We start from the raw sequence: 18,196 nt of genomic DNA, 5'->3' as shown, positions 1-18,196 counted from the left end.
CAACCCATGCATGCAACACATATGTAGCAGTTAAGTGTTTTTAATTTGTTGTAGCTACTCCGAATGCATCGATGGTTGTCAACCTCATTTGAAAGCCTCTTGATAAAAGGGTCTGCTAAATGAGACATGGTGGAATCATTTTATTACATGACCATACGTTATCTTATTACAGTTTCAGTGATCTAGTGTAGCCACATGCATGTATATAAACAACACAGAAAAGGAGTGTCAAAAAAGAACTGTTGTTTTAATTTAATTATGCAACATAACAACTAAAGAGGACGTGAAGACAAACAGGTCTCGGTTCCTTGCGGTCCGAGCAGGCTTCAGTGAGTTCAGTAACTGTCCTCTTATCGGGTGTTCACCTGCGGGACAAGAACCACACCTCAAGGTTAGGAGACGCACTATCATACAGGACCTCACATTCACAGACGTCATCAGTCCCCCACCCCCACCCTTTAAGCTCCTGTGATGGTGCTTTCCCCACAGTCCTCAGCTCTGTGTTAATGTGTGTGTGTGTGTGTGTGCGCGTGTGTCTTACCACGTCGTCAATCTTGAGGATGCTGCGGACGGTCTCGGTGGCGAGGGTCAGGGCACTGATGGAGACCAGCAGCGGCTGGACCACCAGCTCCTCCAGGATGTTGGAGATCCCACCCTGACAGGAGAAAGCACAGCGGCGCATCAACACCGGAACACAGGGAGCTCCGCTACCGGACGGCTTTCCCAGCTCATTCATGTGTGGGGAAAATGTAACAAACCATTTGAAAAGGATTAATTTATCTTAAGATGACAATGCAATGCAATGCAAAATGCAATGCAAAGCTCCAACACAGACCGAAAGCGCACAAAACACTGAAGGTTAGCTCAACCATAGTACCGCAAGGACGGGCAAGTAGAGGAACTGACCTTGCGGACGTTGATGCCGGCCGTCTTCTCCCCCTGTGCGTGTCTGTTGCGGAGCTCTGTCACCGTGGAGATGGGGTTGAGGCCGGCGTTCTCTGCCAGTGTGGAGGGAATGACCTCCAGGGCGTCGGCGTAGGCACGCACGCAGTAGGCCTCCATGCCCCCCAGGGTGCGGGAGTACTCAGCCAGCCGCAGTGCCAGCTCGATCTCGGGGGCACCGCCTCCAGCAATCAGGGCTCTGGGGACCGATTAACAAGTTAATGCCAACTCACCTGTAATTAACCGAAACAATCAGAAACCATCAAGAGGCCCAACTAGACGCTGCAGGGTATATTAGCGTGAACGTTGTGGCTCACAGCCTCCAAGGGTCTCAATTTAAAAAAGGAATTAGAAAAAATTAAATAAGAAAAAATTTAATGAAATCAGCAGATACACGTAAAACCCCAATATTGGCAGACAATATCTACCGACCGATATATCCGTCGATCACTAGTTTGAACCCCTCATGGCTGAGTCCTTGAGCAAGTTGAGCCTAACCCCTACCATCTCCTCAAAGACAATCCCCTTAATTCCCTGCAAGTCACGTTTGATAAGGTGTGTGATAACAAATTGTTAATCGTGAGCAAAATAATACTTTCTAAACAGACAACAGGATTAATTTAAATTGCCCAATAGAAGTGAAAAGAGGCCATCTCTCCTCGGCTGTAGGGGGGGGGGGCGTACCTCTTCTTGACCAGGCAGCGGATCACACACAGGGCGTCATGGATGGAGCGCTCGGCCTCCTCAATGACCAGCTTGTTGGAGCCTCGCACCACGATGCTCACTGTCTTTCCTGGGCTACTGCAGCCAGTGATCTACACCCAGAGCAACACCACCTCATGTTAATACAATACACCATCCTGATACAAAACAGAGGAGCTACTCCATCTCATGTTAATACAATACACCCAGAAGCTACATCAGCTCCTTTTAATACAATACACAGAGGTCCTAAGTTATCTCTTGTTAGTCTTCTAGAGTTGATTGGTTTTCTTTTGAGTGTTAAAATCGTGAATTAAAGACATGGTAGGCAGTTTATATTAGAAGAATCTTGTTTAAATTCTCCATCCGGAAGATAATCAAACAAATGCACTGGTCAAAATACAAACACATCCGGTATCTGTGGCGGTTGCTTACTTACTTACTTACTTACTTACTTACTCTCCAACCCAGCCACCAGCAGTAGTAGTAGTAGTGTAGATCTTATTATCCATATCTATAATGTGCTGCTGTTCCCCCTCATTGAGGTCCTGTGATCTGATTGGTTGTGCCGTACCTTGACCAGCTTGCCGGAGCCATCCAGGTGCACCTCCTCAGCCAGCTCAGCGCTGCCAAGCATCTCAGGGAGGAACTGGTCAATGTGGGCGATGGGCTTGGTGCCGATGGTCTGGAGACAAGGACGTAGAAACAACATTTTTCTCATGCACCACCCATCTCATTCGCCAAGCACCACCCCTCTCATAAAGCAGCGAAAGGTCTTGAAATGCAGCACGCTGCAGTTCACTTACTGGCCAGAGGGGTCAGTAATGAGAAGGCACATCTAATCTGCATATCGGGCACCCCTTTTTGTTTCCCCTAGCGAGCTAGTGGAGAACCTCACCTTGCAGATGAACTCGATCTCCTCCCTCTCAACCTCCTTCACCACCATGATCTTCATCTTGTTGAGGAAATGCAGCGCCAGATCACTCATGGCGTCTCTGTGGAACAAGTGTTTGGCATAAGGGTCAGGTCTCTCGAAGTCAAGACACCCCAGAATAGATAAACCCCTGTGAGCCTATAGACTAGCTGCAGAAGACAGACCACCCTAAGTCTAGACTACCTAGAGAAGATAAACCACCCTAAGTCAGTAGACTAGCTAGAGAAGACCGACCACCCCAAGTCTGTAGACTACCTAGAGAAGATGGACCAGAAGATAAAAGATAGTGCAGCCAATGAATTCATGTTTAATTGTTATTCTTTACACTGTTCTAGTGCTTGTTTGTGCACAATAGTGTGTGTGTGCATGTCTTTCCTAGCGTATTTTCGTTAACGCGAGTGTTGTAGTATGTGTGGCCATGTGTGTGTACCTGAGGATGGACTGTTGGTGATGTAAGTTTGGTAGTACGTGTGTGCGTGTGGCTGTATGCGTGTGTGGGCTGTGTGTGAACTGTGTACTTTGTGTACCTGAGGATGGACTTCTGGATGAGCAGGACGTTGCAGCCGGACTTCTTGACCTGCTTCACCAGGTTGAGGATGTAGGCCCTCTCCTCCCTCAGGACCCGGTCCATCTGGGCGTAGTCAGACACCACGATCTGGTTGTCCATCTGCACACACACACACAAAGTAAAGGCCAATTCCTAAACACAGACAAGAATCTGCATAGAGATTAGTGACCTGCCCTGGCAGGTCCCCACTAATGTCGCTATGTGAAGGAGGGGTGTAATGATCCATCGATGTAGAGCAATGCATCGATTGATTGGCTAACGATCCAACTGCATCGATGCAACGCCCAAACAACGATGCATATTGCTGTATTATATGCTTTTATTTTGACAATCTCCTTGACCATTCCCAACCTATCTGTGTGGATAGTATTTCTGCACAAGTGTGCCAAGCCGCTCACGTATCCAGTTAAACGAGGCAAGCAAATTAAATGATGAAAGAAAATTAAATGATGAAATTATAATTAAGTTGTTTTTTGTGAGTTGATGTGAATGTAAGAGGTTGTGTTAAATGGGCATATGATATCGTCTCATAGCGATCGCAGGCCCCTGAATCAAATTGAAATCGTATCGTAGCAGACTTTTGATATTGGCAAATATTGTATCGTTGTCCAATGAATCGATTTAAATATCGTATCGGGAGGAAACCAGAGATGAAACCCGGAGAGTCAGAGAGCGGTAGTAAGATGGGAAGCCAACATATAAACGTGCATGCCTACATGTCAACAGAAATGTTGAATTATTTCCAAAGAAAAAAAATCAATGAAGCAAGTTAATTAAGTACGACTAAGTTCAGTGGGACCAGGAAGTCGTTAGGTGTGGTTGTTGAGTGTGCAGCTTGGCTACTCACGTCGGTCTTGGGAGGGGAGAGGCAGAACTGAATGAGTCCGATCTTGGCCTTCTCTACACGGGTAATGCTGGTGGCCACCCTCTGGGTCAGAACCAGGCCCTCCACCATCTCACAATCATCAATGGTCCCTCTAAAAACAAACAGTAGGTTGCATCAATCAATTGGCAGCTAAACACAAAGGTTGCAGAGAAATGTTTTTTCTCAATATATGCTTTTCCATTTATATGTGTGCCTTTGTGTCATTAGAAGTAGTGGAAGGGTGGCCACTACACCCAGTCAGACTGAAGGAAAGTCTCTGTATCCCATTTCAGTAGCCACACATCCCAGAGAGTCAGATGAGCGGTAGTAAGACGGGAAGCCGACATATGAACAAATCTTGTTCATTTTATTCGATCAAAAGTATATTTGAAGACTTAAAAGGGAGTGCTGCCTCAATTAACAATTTCAATGTTTATGATTCCCATAACATTCAATTACCATCATTATTAGATTATAAAAATAAGGTTATGGTCTACAGCTTTAGAACTCACAAAAAGTTTCTGTATACAAGAAGAGACTAATGAGGGTTTGTCACAAAGAAATGGTAGTCCAGAAAAAAAGATTCCTTCTTGTATACACATGACAAAATGTCACAATTTACCCATATTAAATAAAAATGTACAAAAAATTTATGCCGTTGTGTGAATTAAAAGAATGCAATACATAGAAAACATGAAGCGAAGTTACCCGAGCTTCTTCACCACGAGGATGTCGTGCAGGTCCACGCTGGTGGCGGTGGCGGGGTCGATCACCCTCATGACGGCGTCCACGCTCATGGGTGCCAGCAGGCTGGAGTACTGCGACACCACCTTGGAGCACAGGGAGGTGGTGGCGCTGTTAAGCAGCGTCTCGCGGTCGCTCAGCAGCACCGGGGAGCTCATTTCAGTCAGGATCTCCACGCTGCGGTCCACCGCCTTCTGGAAGGACTCAGAGATGATGGTGGGGTGGATGCCTGCAGACAGAGTCAAATATTTAACATGCTTAACCCCTCACACTTTGTTACTGTAAGTGGCAGAGAATAACTTTTGTTTAATGTCATCCGAACAAATTTGGTCACATCCCTTTTCAGAATTGGCATGTTTTTTGTCACACGCCATCAATGTATACATGCATATGAAAATATTATCCTTACTTTAATAAGGTTAAATTAATTTGCCCTAAATTTTATGTTTTTATAATAATAATACATTTAATTTATATGGCGCCTTTCAGGACACTCAAGGTCACCTAACAAGCATAGAAAAAGATTGTCTTTTTTTACTGCCAGAACTTCAACTACTTTCATCATGAACTCCACCTCCACTTACACCAAATATCTCTACCTAGTTAATAATAACAGGCTGGTAATTAGGGAATTGTTTTTTCCATTCCTGGTGATCCACAAGCTATAATATATAATCTACTTCATGTATTAAGTGAGTGGCAAAACATATTTCTCAATATATGCTTTTCCATTTATATGTGTGCCTTTGTGTCATTAGAGGTAGTGGAAGGGAGGCCACTACACCCAGTCAGACTGAAGGAAAGTCTCTGTATCCCATTTCAGTAGCCACACATCCCGAAGAGTCAGAGAGTGGTAGTAAGATGGGAAGCTAACATATAAACAAATCCTGTCCATTTTATTCGATCATAAGTATTTGTGAAGACAAAATGGGAGTGCTGCATCGATTAACAATTTCAATGTAAAGGGAAATGTTTAGGATTTCCTCCACTTCACTGGTTAAATTAGCCTTTTTGTCGTATTTGTAGAACTTCCCTGAACATCCTGAGAGGAATCAATAAATCAAATGCTCTGTGTGCACTTTCGGTGCAATCATTTAGCATGCCCGGAGTCTTCCACAAGGCTAGAAATACCTAAAGCTACGGAGCTAGTCATGTGTTTTGGGAGAGGGGGTTTTCGAGGAAGGCTTGAAAGGAGGGGTGAGATTAATTTTGCAGTGGTTGTGACTGTGTACCTTTCTGTAGCAGCCTGGAGCAGGAGTCCAGCAGAGCTCCGGCGATCACCACCACCGAGGTGGTGCCGTCTCCAGCCTCTACATCCTGCGCCTTGGAAAGCTCCACCAGCTGGAACACATGTCATTATTAAATGATCCATCAAGGCAGATACGAAGCACAAGATGGATAGACTTATCTTCTACTGCCATTCAACCCTTGTGTCAAGTAACGTGACCCTAAAGAAGCCCTGATTTCCATGTAGTTACCATAGTGAACACTAGCGTCTACTACTAAGCCAGTGGTGTCAATTATCCAAATCATTGTCCCTTCAAAGATTTAGAGGCTTGCCATAACTGAATCTAGAGTTTAATTATTGTAATCTGGTTAGGGTTGGCCCTGAGTAGGGAACGTACCATCTTGGCTGCAGGGTGCAGCACCTGCATCTTCTTCAGGATGGTGGCTCCGTCGTTCGTGATGGTGACATCACCCTTCTCGTCCTGGATCTGAAACGCAACACTTTCAGTTAACTTCCCCTTGTAGACAGTCTTGCAAATATGCTCCAGCTAGTGGCTGTCTATGAGCGTTAAACTATTATACTGACCATCTTGTCCATCCCTTTTGGGCCCAAGCTAGTCCTGATGGCATCAGCGACAGCTATAAAAAAAAAACACAAGTGGATAGTTTAATCTCCATCCAGAACCACCCAAATGCAGCGTCATTGGGCATCCTTTTATGGTCATCGTAGTGGTCACACCACCACAGGTCTTATTCATTGAATGACACTACCGCCTACGGTCAAATGATTCAAACGCATTAATGGTATACAAGTGAGCATTTTAAATAACGTTAAAAAAAACTACCGTAAAGAGACCGTTAAGTACTACAACACTAAACAGGGCGAGTCTCTGTGTTGGATCTGGGGCGAGTCATGTGCATCTTGCACAGTAACAGCATCACTTGATGAGCATGGACTGTACGGTTAGCATAGACCAGTGGCCTCGTATCAAGCAGTCCACCGAACGCCGTAAGGACATTTTAAGTAATCAAAGGAAAACTGTACCTTTTGCTGCAGAAATGTTACTGTAACGGATTTGGGCCGGCTTGTCACGATCCACGTACGCCCCTCCTTTGTGTTTGCCTCCACTGGAGGCTCTGGGAGCCATCATTGCTTCGGGCATCGTGAGTGATATTTGTCTAGAATTGATAACTAAACCCTATAGATTGGGTCAAATGTACCCCAAAGTGAAGATATTCCTTCCCTGCTACGGATGCGGTTGGATTATTTTTTACTTCCCGGCCCGTAAGAAGGTTCCAGATCTGTCAGCCGCGACTCGCCGGGTGAAAGGACCCGCCTGTGTATGGCGCTCGGCAATGACGCGTTTTAGTAGTCTAGAAATATGCCATGCGGCTGACATGTGCAAATTGATTGAATAGCAAACCCGGTGCAAAAAGACAGTAGGAAATAATTTCTGATTTCATGTTACTTCGATTTTTACATGACCTATGTATAGTTTGATACTTAGCAACGTATATGGATAAAGTTAGAAAGAAAACCGATTGCTTGACATGTAGCGAATAGCGATAATGGTGCTTTAGTTCATATCTTGGCTTATTGAATATTTTTAGGAACGACAAAACTAGTGTCCTCATACCGGTTTGGATAGGGATGGTATTGTAGATTTGCCTTGTACAATACATCTGGTAGGTGCATCACAACAAGGCACATCGATACACATCACTTCACATCATAAACATCAGTAAATACGATGTTTATTTATGTATATGCGAGATTATATGCTGTTCAGAGCTAATCTTTTTGGTCATATATTTTGGTCATATATTATTGGAGTATAAGAAGTGTAGGTGATGCCTGTTGCCAACCAAAACATGGACAAACTGCTGGACGTATGAGCTACAGAAACATGAGCCCTTGTGTTATGATTATATGTTCTCCAGAGCTCAGTTGAGAAGATGCTCCCCCTGAAGGAGAAGGACAAGCCGGTAGTCCAGAAGCTGCTCTCTGCCGGCTGTTGTGCTCGCTGCGTCCTTCGGTTCTGCTGCGTGCTGGTGCAGTCCCTCTACAGGCAGCCCGTCCAGGTGGGTCACTGTGCAGCACAGAACCATCACAGCTCAAACTAATGACGATCCCTAATGCTAGCACATATACCTCGCCACCATTGTGGGAGGCTACTTGTTCTTTAAAAAAAATAGTGGTATATATGTATATGTGTACATATATAGGTATATGTGTACATATATATGTCTGTAAAGGGGGCCACCTGTTGATGACGTTTAGCGATGACTTTTTAAGGGGTAATACTTTGTTAATCCGGTGAGAGAACTGCCGTAAAATGTTCAACAGCCAACCTGGATCATTCCAGAAGCAGCATAGCAGACATGGCAGACAGCGCATAGCTACATCGCAGAGCTCTGCTATGTCGTGATCGGTGTCTCTCTTTGTCCACACTTCCATCTAGGACACCTTGAAGCAACTCCAGGACTTTGTCAGCGATTTGGACAGCAACAAACCAAATGAGTCCACAGCAGTACCAGAACCACATCCAGCAGAAGGGGACCAATCCCATGATGCAACAGAAGCCAAGCAGGGCGAGGACGAGAGCGAGGAGGGAACCAGGACAGCAATGGAACCGTCTGACGACCCGCCGAAGAAACGCATGAAACTGGACGATGGCTTGAAAGGCCCAGAGGCTTCTGCTGGTTCTGAAGATGCTGAGGCTCCGCCGCCGCCGCCGGCACCAGCACCGGGCCACTGCGTGGTCTGCCTGGGGGTCCTACAGGAGTACTGCAGCAGAGATCACGCCAGGAAGGTGTGGTCCAATCACAACTTCTCACCTATTGGGTCACATGACATATATAGTCTCCCAAGACAGATGAGGGGCTTGCACAATCTCTCTTTGATGCTCCAGCTTTTTGAATAACTGGATACAGAAATCCAGAACTGTATCCAATGTATTTAGAACATTCACATTTTCAGCTATGCATATCAGGAAGTGCTTACCCTAATTCTGGCGACAAAAAGTACAGATGTGTGGCTGGGAGTATTACAAAAAGAAAAAATCTGAAGCCATCTGGATTGAGGGACCAAATGTTGTGTATACATGGAGGGAAATCAGAGGCATACGACTTCCAGGTTTGATTGGTTGGTGTCTGTGTACAGGTGGCCGAGGCAGTGAAGACGGAGGACTACCACTTTGACACCATCTTGTTGTCGGTGTCCCTTCCCGCCCAGCTCTGTGTCCGAGAGGTCAGTGGTCAAAGGGAAACTTTAGGCTGCTGTTGGTAAGATTTGAGAATTGTAAAGAGACATCAGAAGACAGTGAGACTGATACCACCCAAACCAACGCCCCCCCCCCACCATTGAGAAGATAACGCTGTACATGTGATATCTGATTGACATATATCTGATATCTGATATATATATATATATATATATATATATATATATACACACACACACACGATTAATTTTTTTTTAATCTCTTCAAGGCCATTAATGTGGAGGATCTTTCTTTCTGTGCTTTATGTTACTCAGCATTCCTGTTGGCTCCACGTGAAGAAGGAGATGAGGTATGTTTTGGTACAGCTCCATCAGGCGAACGTGGGAACGTTTCTGCCGTGGCTTTTGCCAAATTTCTTCAACCCTTTTGTACATATGTAAATATTTATATATTTGTATTGCCTTTAGCATTATTTTTGTTGTTATTGTGTCGTTATTTTTATCAGTACAGGGATCAGGATCTGATCATGGTTATGCCCTTTCTGTCCGCTAGGGAGAAGATAATGACCCGCGTGAAGGACGACATCATCCCGCTGAAGGAAGCCTTCAAGTGGTCCGTGCAGGGCCTCATCGCCACGGAGCTGGGGGGTGTGTCCGTGGTCACCAGGGTAATGCTACACAACTCTCAATCTCTACCTCAACTGTCGCTATGTTTACATTTATCTTTGCATCTGCATTTCTACTCTTATTGTGAATGTATAATATTTTTTTGTTTGTAGTTTTATCCTTTTTGCGCTTTGTAGTTATTGAACTATCTTGTATTGTCTGCTGTGACAATTCTGAAATTATCATTTATCACCACTTATCTTATATACTCCAAACCGTATTCCCATTTCCATGTCGGGGCCCTGGCAAAGACCCTGACTCCTTCCTGTTCTTCTTGTTGAGCGAGTTGTTGCCAATTGGACGTTGGTCAATACTGATGTGCTTATGGTGTAGACAGAAATGGAGACTGTTAAAAACCAATGCAATCAATCTATAATGTTGTGTCATCTTTGGACATCTTTCAGAGTGCTTTTGAGGTTGGCATGGAGTTCAAACACACCCCAACAGACAGCGACTGCCATTTCCTGTGAGTCCTGACCACTGAAAGAAAGTTATCTAGGGAATAAACCTTCTTCTCTACAACTGTTCAATTTTGTGGCATCATGTTTGTTTAGTGATGATTTCAAAAGGTTTGCAGACACATGTACTAAGGATATAGCAGAACAAGTTTTCATGAAACAGGACAGCAGATAAAACTGCAGAAAAGTGTGGAGTGGTTTTTATGATGCTCCTTTAGAGTATAAGCAGTCATTTTCTGCCCTCCAGTGGCAAAAGGTAAATTCATTCATCTTTAATGCTCTTGGTGAGAATGTTTTTTTTTTTTCTCCGTGACCAGAATTTGAAGTCAGAGGATCATGATCTGATGGATATTTCCCTTTGTTTTCTCCAGTGCAACAACATGCCCGGACTGCTTCAGACCCACCAAAAACAAAGATGTAAGCTCAAACTTGAATCCCATCTCTCTTGTATAGATAGGATTCACTGAATTTCATGACTTTCATTTTAAAGTTGAAACAATGCATGAGCGTTCATGTCAACACTACTTATACACTACTATAAAAATGACTATTTAACTATGGTTGTGGAATTGTAGTACCCTTGAAATCCTTGAGTTCTCGTGAGAGCACAATTTGAATTTGCTTGCTCAGTCACTCTGGGAACGAGCAATACACTCGCTCCCCGATTCCCCTGGCCCAGAACATTAACCAATCACATCGGTGTATCTGATATAGGCGGGCCAAAAGCGTTGCTGTTTTACCGATCGGATACGGCAAGTCTTATCTATAGGTTAGCTCCGCTGGTCTGGATACATCACCCCTTGTATTCTTCTGATTGGTCGTAGTGTTATCCAATTGCGTGCAGTGATATTTTCAAATGCATGCTTGGTTCCGCCCCGCGAGTTGAGCCATTTTCATTACTCGTTGCCAGACCCTATAGGTTTCTAGATGTGGGTCTGTATTTCCAGGATAGAATGGTAGTGCATCCATTTAGTATGTTATTAGTGTTAACAGACCTTCCTGAAGCTGTGATCTGAGTTGCGTCCAGATCAGCCCTGAATAACCATAGCAGCTCATATCACTGCGTGTGTGTTTATCCCTGTGTGTGTGTTGACATCACTGTGTGTATGTTGACATCACTGTGCATGTGTTGACATCACTGTGCATTTGTTGATCATCTTGTCTAGTCGGTGTTCACCAGAGCGGCGGTGATCAAAGCTCTGGAGAAGATCCCCGACAGCAAGTTCCTCATGTAAGCCTAACACTCTTGGTGGGCTCTTAACGGGCCATTGTTTCGATATATTTATATTGAGCAACTCCTTATTCAGCACTTATCGTTCAGATGTATCTCTATCGATAAACTCATTTATCAGTTATATTTATATTGGTCTCCTCATAGTTCAGCTGTGCATCTATTGGTCCCCACTGTTCAGATGGTTTTCTATTGGTCCCCTCATGGTTCAGCTGTATATCTATTGGTCCCCACTGTTCAGATGGTTTTCTATTGTCCTCCTCATGGTTTCAGACACTACCCAACTCCCCCGGGCCGGCCGACCAGCATTTGCACCTCGCAGGCCATCCAGTGTCTGCACACGTCTATCTACGTGGCCGGTACGATCCTACAAAACTCACCATGTCCAAACAGCTGATCTACTACATCACCCACAATGCAATTCAACACCACATTGGATGTGTTAAAAGATAATATTTGTATCTCAGCCAATGGGAGCGAGAACACCTGAGGCAGAGGCTTCAGATGTGTGGAGAGGGAGAGGGATTTCCGTTTCTGATACATGTTTCAGATGTTGCTTTTTCAAATTCTTTGTTGGATTGAAAACCATATTTCTTCTTCTTGTCGTTGATTCTCTGGTTGGTCTCTGTATGTATGTATGAGTGTTTCCCCGGGGAAACACTCATACATACAGGGCCTTCGCCCGTGAGACCACGCTTGATGAGGTAACCTTCTTCTTCTTCTTCTTCTTCTTCACCTTCTGCTCCCATGCGGCGTCCAGGGCGGTACAACAAGTACTCCCGCAGCCTGTCCCAGACCCCCTGGATCATCGACGGACGCCGCATGATGGAGTCGTCTGTGGAGGAGTTGATCGCTGAGCCCCTTGCCAGCTCCTTCCGGTCCAAAGGTCAGCCCCCCCCCGATCCCTCACTGCACTTATAAGCCACTGGAGCTAAAAGCCTATTTTGCTTTCTGACATAAATGTAAATGTTGTTATCGTAACTGTCTCTGAGGACGTCTGGTTATTAAGCGTATAAACTTCTTATGTTTCCAGGATTCAATTTTTCCTCTTCCGGGAGAGAGGACGTGGATGTTCGGACGCTTGGAAAAGGTAGAACAAAGAAAAGTCCATTATAATTATTAATAGATATAATAATAATATAATAATATATTAAATACTTATTATGATGAGTATATTAACTACTTATTATCCTATCACTGAGTGGTACTGTGATGATGTCATATCCTTGGCAGGACGTCCATTTGCCATGGAGATGCTGAATCCTCATCGCTTCAAATTTACCAAGACGGAGATGAAGCAAATACAGGAGGTACACACACACACACACACACACACACACACACACACACACACACACACACACACACACACACACACACACACACACACACACACACACACACACACACACACACACACACACACACACACACACACACACACACCAAGCTAATTGAAACGTTGCCCCTGTAACCCTCCAGACCATCAACACGTCTTCAGACAAGATCGCTGTCAGGGATCTGCAGATTGTCACCAGGTGAGGAGTGACGTTAGACCACCTACACCTCTCCAAGTCCCTATTTACACACCTGGACCCAGAGACCCTAAAGACAGAGTCACCCTTAGACCCAGACCCCCAAACTAAAATATAGATCCATAGACCTGAGACCCACAGACCCCATGGAGTATATGGGTCTAGACCTGACAGTGACCTGACCGTGTGTTCCCAGGGAGTGCATGGGCCACATGAAGGAGGGCGAGGAGGAGAAGACCAAGTCCTACACGGCGCTGGTCTGGACCCAGAAGCCCATCGAGAAGGACGACATCATCTTCCTTGATGACATCAAGGTGAGCGTCACCACCACACAATCTCGGTTTCCATAGAAACCCGGCTGTTCACATGGAAACCTTGAAGCCCTATTACTGGCAGATGTTGATTGGGTTCAAACGATGTAAGAGATGGACGTGGACAAAAATCAACACGCAACAAATGTGTCACGGGTCAAAAACCTCTGGATGACACTTTTATCTCAGATAATGGATTTGGTGTTTTGAAAAGGAGAAAGTTGTTCAGATCTTAGTGAGGAGGACGTCGTGGGGATTGACCTCTGACCTATGACCTGCAGGAGCTGACCCTGGACCAGAAGACCCCTCTGAGGGTCCTGCACCGGCGCGCCCTGGCGGTCCGGCAGCGCGTCATCCACAGCATGAATGCCAGCTTCCGTGACCCGCACCACTTCTACCTGCGGCTCAAGACCCAGGCCGGCACGTATCCTCCCAGCCCCAGGGCTCTGCAGGCGGGGGCTAGCGGGGGGGGGGGGACACTGGGACTGCCTGGGTTAACGTGTCCATTTGGCTGCAGGGACTTTGGACTATTTATTAATTTCAGCCTCAACTAATAATCTGAGGTGTACTTTTCTATTTGTGGTCTTCGTTTTATTGATCAGATATATAATGTTTACATAATGTTTATAATATTTGACCAATGTTGCCAATATATTTTGTCAGTTTTGTTTTAAAGGTGTAACAAATCTAAATCTTAACCTGCTCCCCTACCCCCTAGTACGCTACTCCCGCTTGGGAATCAGTCATTTAGGGGATGCTTTTATCCAAAGGGACTTGCAGTGTTAATAGACTCATGCCATTAAGGAGCAGGTAGAGGTTAAGGGGCATCTTAATCTCAGCTCCAGCAGTCCTGCTTTGTTATAGCAGAACTTCTGGGGTTGAGATGGCACAGAGCTATGTCTTTATTATTTATCCTCTTGGGATAAATAATGACTCCCCTATTGGGAGTCAAACCACTAACAAACTACAAACCTTTTTTAGTTAGTCCATAATGTACATTTGTTATATCATAAGCCCATGTTGTGAGGGCATATCTTGATGAGATGGTGAAACCTCCCTCCACTGGAGGACGATGGCTCTCTGATGTACTTTGTGAGGTGCTACAGAGGACGGTGCATGACCTTAACATGGAGGACCAGCTACATCAAGGAGTTTGTGCACGGAGACTTTGGCCGCACCAAGCCTAACCTGTGTCAGCTGCTGAAGATGGACACAGACATCCTCGAGTTGGATGTGGAGGTAGGACTCTTATCATTTATGTTCAAAGGAGAAACACTTGGCCAGGGGTTTTGTGGGGACTTTCCGGGACATGATGTTGAGAATGTGATTTTTTTTTTTTTAAAATTTTTCAGAACACTCTTATGAAGCAGTACTTATATCAGAAAATAGCTGACCATGAGAGTGCCCCTTTAAGTTCGTACTTAATTAAGTTGAATAATTTGAAACTAGTTATTATAGAAAGTTGTTCAGAGCTTTTAATCTTATTTTCCTTGTAAAAAGTAGTATCATTTATGATTTCACCTATTCTTATGTTTACATTGTTGAGGACGCAAGCATTTCATCGCTATTTGTGGCTAGTGCTTGCTGCCTGAGTTTTGTACTTTCGGGCGGTTCGTTTTGAGCGGTTGTTCGCTCTGCAATAACTTGGAGCGTTAGGGGTGAAAGATAGTCTTTACCATAGGTTCAAGAAGTTCTCAACATCTATCTGGTGAAACTTAAACAAGCCTCAGACATCTGCCTATTTAAAGATCAAACTCCTTGTTTCATTGAGGAATTAAATGTGAAGGATTTGGTTTTGATTACAAAAATAGTTTTGTTTGTTTTGTTTCCTCAGTCTGTGGATGTGGACTGGCCCCCCGCCATACCAGAGTGACCAGCCCATCCCATGGACCAGATGAGGGCCTGGCCTCCTGCTACAACGGACCCTTCACCACCACCTCCTGTTCAATCTATTTAACATTGCATTCAGATCCTAAAATCAAACTACAGGGAGAGCACTCGATACAACCACGGCCTCTGATTGGCTCGGAGTAAGTGCCTGCTGATGTCACAAGGCACAAACCTGGGCCAATCAAAACCACCTGAGAGGACACTGTCCTGTGTTTCAGTGTACGGTTCCTCTTGTGGATGCAGATAACTTAATCATAGCTTCAAAGTACATCAAGGTTTGTGTAAAAGATGCCATATGGACATCAATTCTGTGGCCTGATTATTTTGCGAGAGAGGAGAGAAATTATGGTCGTGAGCAACATATACAGGGTTTAAGATTAGTTAGGATTATTTAGTTTGTTTGATATGAGTGGCTCAAGTAGATGCCAGGACTTTAGTTGCATCATTTGAGTTTTAGTAACTCTACATTTGTACCTTTTTTTGTACAACATGTTCGCTTCATTAGGGAGACCAGTGCTGAACGCAGAAACAAACGTTTCACTGGGGCCACACTGCCAAGTCAGCTGCAACAGAGTTTAGCACTCATTTTCACATTTTTTGTCCTTCCTCAAAGCTTGTTATCAAGTCTGCTGTCAGGTCAGTACGCCAGTGTGGTCAGTACGGTGCATGCATATCAATAAACAACTCGACTCTGATGCGTGTGAAATGAGTCAAATGATTCCAGTCCTTAACAATGTCATGAGAACTGGACTACAAAACCAAGCATGCCCTGAATCTGATCGAAGGCAATGTTCTATGTGGACCGGAGTGTGAACGGTTGCATGCTTGCTGAGCTGTAATATAATAAAATTGATGTTTAGAACGAGTCAACAAATTTGTCCATCTTTCATATCCCATGAAATATAATTTCACATTTTTGGTTTAGGAAACGTGCAACGTCAGCACCACCAGAGCTGAATTAACTTTGAAGGGGAGATAGACAATGGTTTTAGCTGAATTCACTTTAAAGGGGAGGTAGGCAACGATTTCAGCAGGATATCTTCGGCCTAAGAGTTTGAAATAAAGGCTATGTTCACTTTAGCTATAGGGCCCTACCTATTTTTAGATTACAATATAAGACAACTCTGGAAAAGCATTTTTGACCGAAGTAGCAGACTTTTTCTTTACAGAGAATTTCACCTTAACTATATATTTTTATTAAAACACAAATGTTTGTACTTGAGACACAGAAGCAATTCTGGAGTTAACTTACCCTTAAATCTTGCTCTCAACTGGTCTTAAATGTGGCTACACTTCAGTGGAGATAATGATGTGGAAACATTCATGCCACAAAGTGGACCAAAAAGAAGAGATTTAGGAAACACCAAACCCTGAAATGTAGTCTTTTAATTTAATTCAAAATAAATACTACCATGGCAACGCAAGTCCACTACTGAGTTTCTGCCCTAATGTTGTTTTGGTAAGAAAACAAACAAGCAAACAATAAAAAAATAAAATAAAACAAAATAAAACGACGTATCCACATCCTTCAATAACGTTTCAACAGGTGCTTTTTCAAAAAAAAAAAAAAAAAAAAAAAAAAAAATCTCCACGACAATGCCCTGGGCGACACGGCCAGGGGACACGACAGATAAATAAAACAGTACTATGGTACAGATGGGCTGGGGGAACAGAGTGATGACCTAGCACTGCAAACCCACTCCGTTGTGGTCCCACATGGTAAAGAAATGACCAAACAGGCACATAACAGACCAACCTCCAGATCACGATGCATCCTCCCCACACACACACGCGCACGCCGTCTGTGGGACCCCGGGGGGGGGGGGGGCTAAGTGGAGGAGGTCTGCGGCGGTCTCCATATTTCTCGGAAGAGCGGAGGGAGAAAGGAGTCAAACACTTGTCCTTGATTTTCCGTCCTTCTCGTTATTTTCCTTATAAATGTTCAGTAGAGTTCGGAGCCTCGGTTGTATGTTGTTTGTTTTTGTTGCTGAATCCTCAAAGCTCCCAGTAAAAGTTACACAGAAAAATATTGGTCTGGTCAAGATGTGACGAAAGGAACACAAAAGAAAGCGTTGCATATTTACAACATAAACACACAAAGGTGGTGAAACGCATTTCCTTTTATGAATGCACACACACGCACACGCACACACACACACACACACGATCTTACAGACAACCATCTCTTAGTACAGCTTCCATAGTTTGACATGATTGGCTAGTCTTGATACCGTCCATTGGGGAGACAGAGTGTGTGTTGTGTGCGCTTGTTCTCCGAGCTAATACTGATACTGGATATTCTCTTACGGGTGTGTGCCCCTTAAGGTTTACACACACCAACTGTTGACCCTTTTATGGGGGCCGGCATGGTCCCCACAAAGCATGGTCCTCACATCAGAGCGAAGTGGGTCTGAGTGGTAGGGGCAGAGTGAGAACTAAGCAGCTGCTATAAGAGCCAGATGTTGACAACAGCAGCATCCATACTCTAACGTGCTGCCAGCGGGTCAGTCACGTTTCTACATCTCTTTCAAAACCTTCTGAGAGACACCGTCGAAAAACATTATGGTTGTTGTAAACTCCCATGAAAGAGTTTGTCTCATCTCAAGTTTGTCGCCTTGTGGCACCGACAATGTACTCGTGAACGAACTTGGATCAATGAACCAGTGAACCTACTGGTTGGCAAACCACAGTGCGATATCTGGGACCATCTGGAGGATGCAGTGAGACCAGCAACCCTCCAGAACCTTCCTTTGATCAAACAGCTCATAATCTCTCACGGTTCTGTTTGACTAGGGCGCGAGGCTACGCTAACCAGCATAGCGTAGTGTTATAGGTATGACGACTAGCTAAACTATGCTAGTAAGCGTAGTGTTGTGTGTATAAGCACTAGCTAGGCTATG

The 18,196-nt window shown here is 44.5% G+C and overlaps 2 protein-coding genes across 2 annotated transcripts; one reads left to right on the top strand and one right to left on the bottom strand.

The window, feature by feature from the left end:
• Positions 1-223: 223 nt before the first annotated feature.
• On the bottom strand, positions 224-7,312 carry cct4 (chaperonin containing TCP1, subunit 4 (delta)). Its single transcript, XM_084464909.1, has 13 exons — positions 7,028-7,312; positions 6,569-6,621; positions 6,381-6,470; positions 5,988-6,096; positions 4,720-4,984; positions 3,994-4,123; positions 3,106-3,245; positions 2,543-2,639; positions 2,219-2,329; positions 1,627-1,757; positions 907-1,141; positions 542-655; positions 224-365 (listed from the first exon to the last, which is right to left on the bottom strand). The coding sequence occupies exons 1-13, from the start codon at positions 7,143-7,145 to the stop codon at positions 351-353; spliced, it is 1,608 nt and encodes a 535-aa protein (XP_084321035.1). The 5' UTR covers positions 7,146-7,312; the 3' UTR covers positions 224-350.
• A 61-nt stretch (positions 7,313-7,373) lies between these two features.
• Positions 7,374-16,121, top strand: pus10 (pseudouridine synthase 10). Its single transcript, XM_084464920.1, has 18 exons — positions 7,374-7,422; positions 7,924-8,064; positions 8,445-8,795; positions 9,146-9,232; positions 9,521-9,555; positions 9,759-9,873; positions 10,276-10,337; positions 10,701-10,746; positions 11,496-11,560; positions 11,834-11,919; positions 12,321-12,446; positions 12,594-12,650; positions 12,794-12,870; positions 13,043-13,098; positions 13,292-13,409; positions 13,688-13,830; positions 14,546-14,645; positions 15,241-16,121. The coding sequence occupies exons 2-18, from the start codon at positions 7,939-7,941 to the stop codon at positions 15,277-15,279; spliced, it is 1,689 nt and encodes a 562-aa protein (XP_084321046.1). The 5' UTR covers positions 7,374-7,422; positions 7,924-7,938; the 3' UTR covers positions 15,280-16,121.
• The last annotated feature ends 2,075 nt before the right edge of the window (positions 16,122-18,196 follow it).

This window comes from Micromesistius poutassou (genome assembly GCF_964030765.1).
Source record: "Micromesistius poutassou genome assembly, chromosome: 3".
Taxonomy (NCBI): domain Eukaryota; kingdom Metazoa; phylum Chordata; class Actinopteri; order Gadiformes; family Gadidae; genus Micromesistius; species Micromesistius poutassou.
This window is presented reverse-complemented; position numbering and strand designations above follow the sequence as displayed.

What these genes read in the sequence shown, in the direction of transcription:
- cct4 (XM_084464909.1), bottom strand. Translation starts at nt 7,145, where the DNA reads ATGCCCGAAGCAATGATGGCTCCCAGAGCCTCCAGTGGAGGCAAACAC. An exon ending in TGCACCCTGCAGCCAAGATG is followed by an intron (nt 6,097 to 6,380) that starts GTACGTTCCCTA and finishes CATGTGTTCCAG; the next exon opens with CTGGTGGAGCTTTCCAAGGC. An exon ending in AGATCGAGTTCATCTGCAAG is followed by an intron (nt 2,330 to 2,542) that starts GTGAGGTTCTCC and finishes CCTTGTCTCCAG; the next exon opens with ACCATCGGCACCAAGCCCAT.
- pus10 (XM_084464920.1), top strand. Translation starts at nt 7,939, where the DNA reads ATGCTCCCCCTGAAGGAGAAGGACAAGCCGGTAGTCCAGAAGCTGCTC. An exon ending in CACGTGAAGAAGGAGATGAG is followed by an intron (nt 9,556 to 9,758) that starts GTATGTTTTGGT and finishes TCTGTCCGCTAG; the next exon opens with GGAGAAGATAATGACCCGCG. An exon ending in GATCTGCAGATTGTCACCAG is followed by an intron (nt 13,099 to 13,291) that starts GTGAGGAGTGAC and finishes GTGTGTTCCCAG; the next exon opens with GGAGTGCATGGGCCACATGA.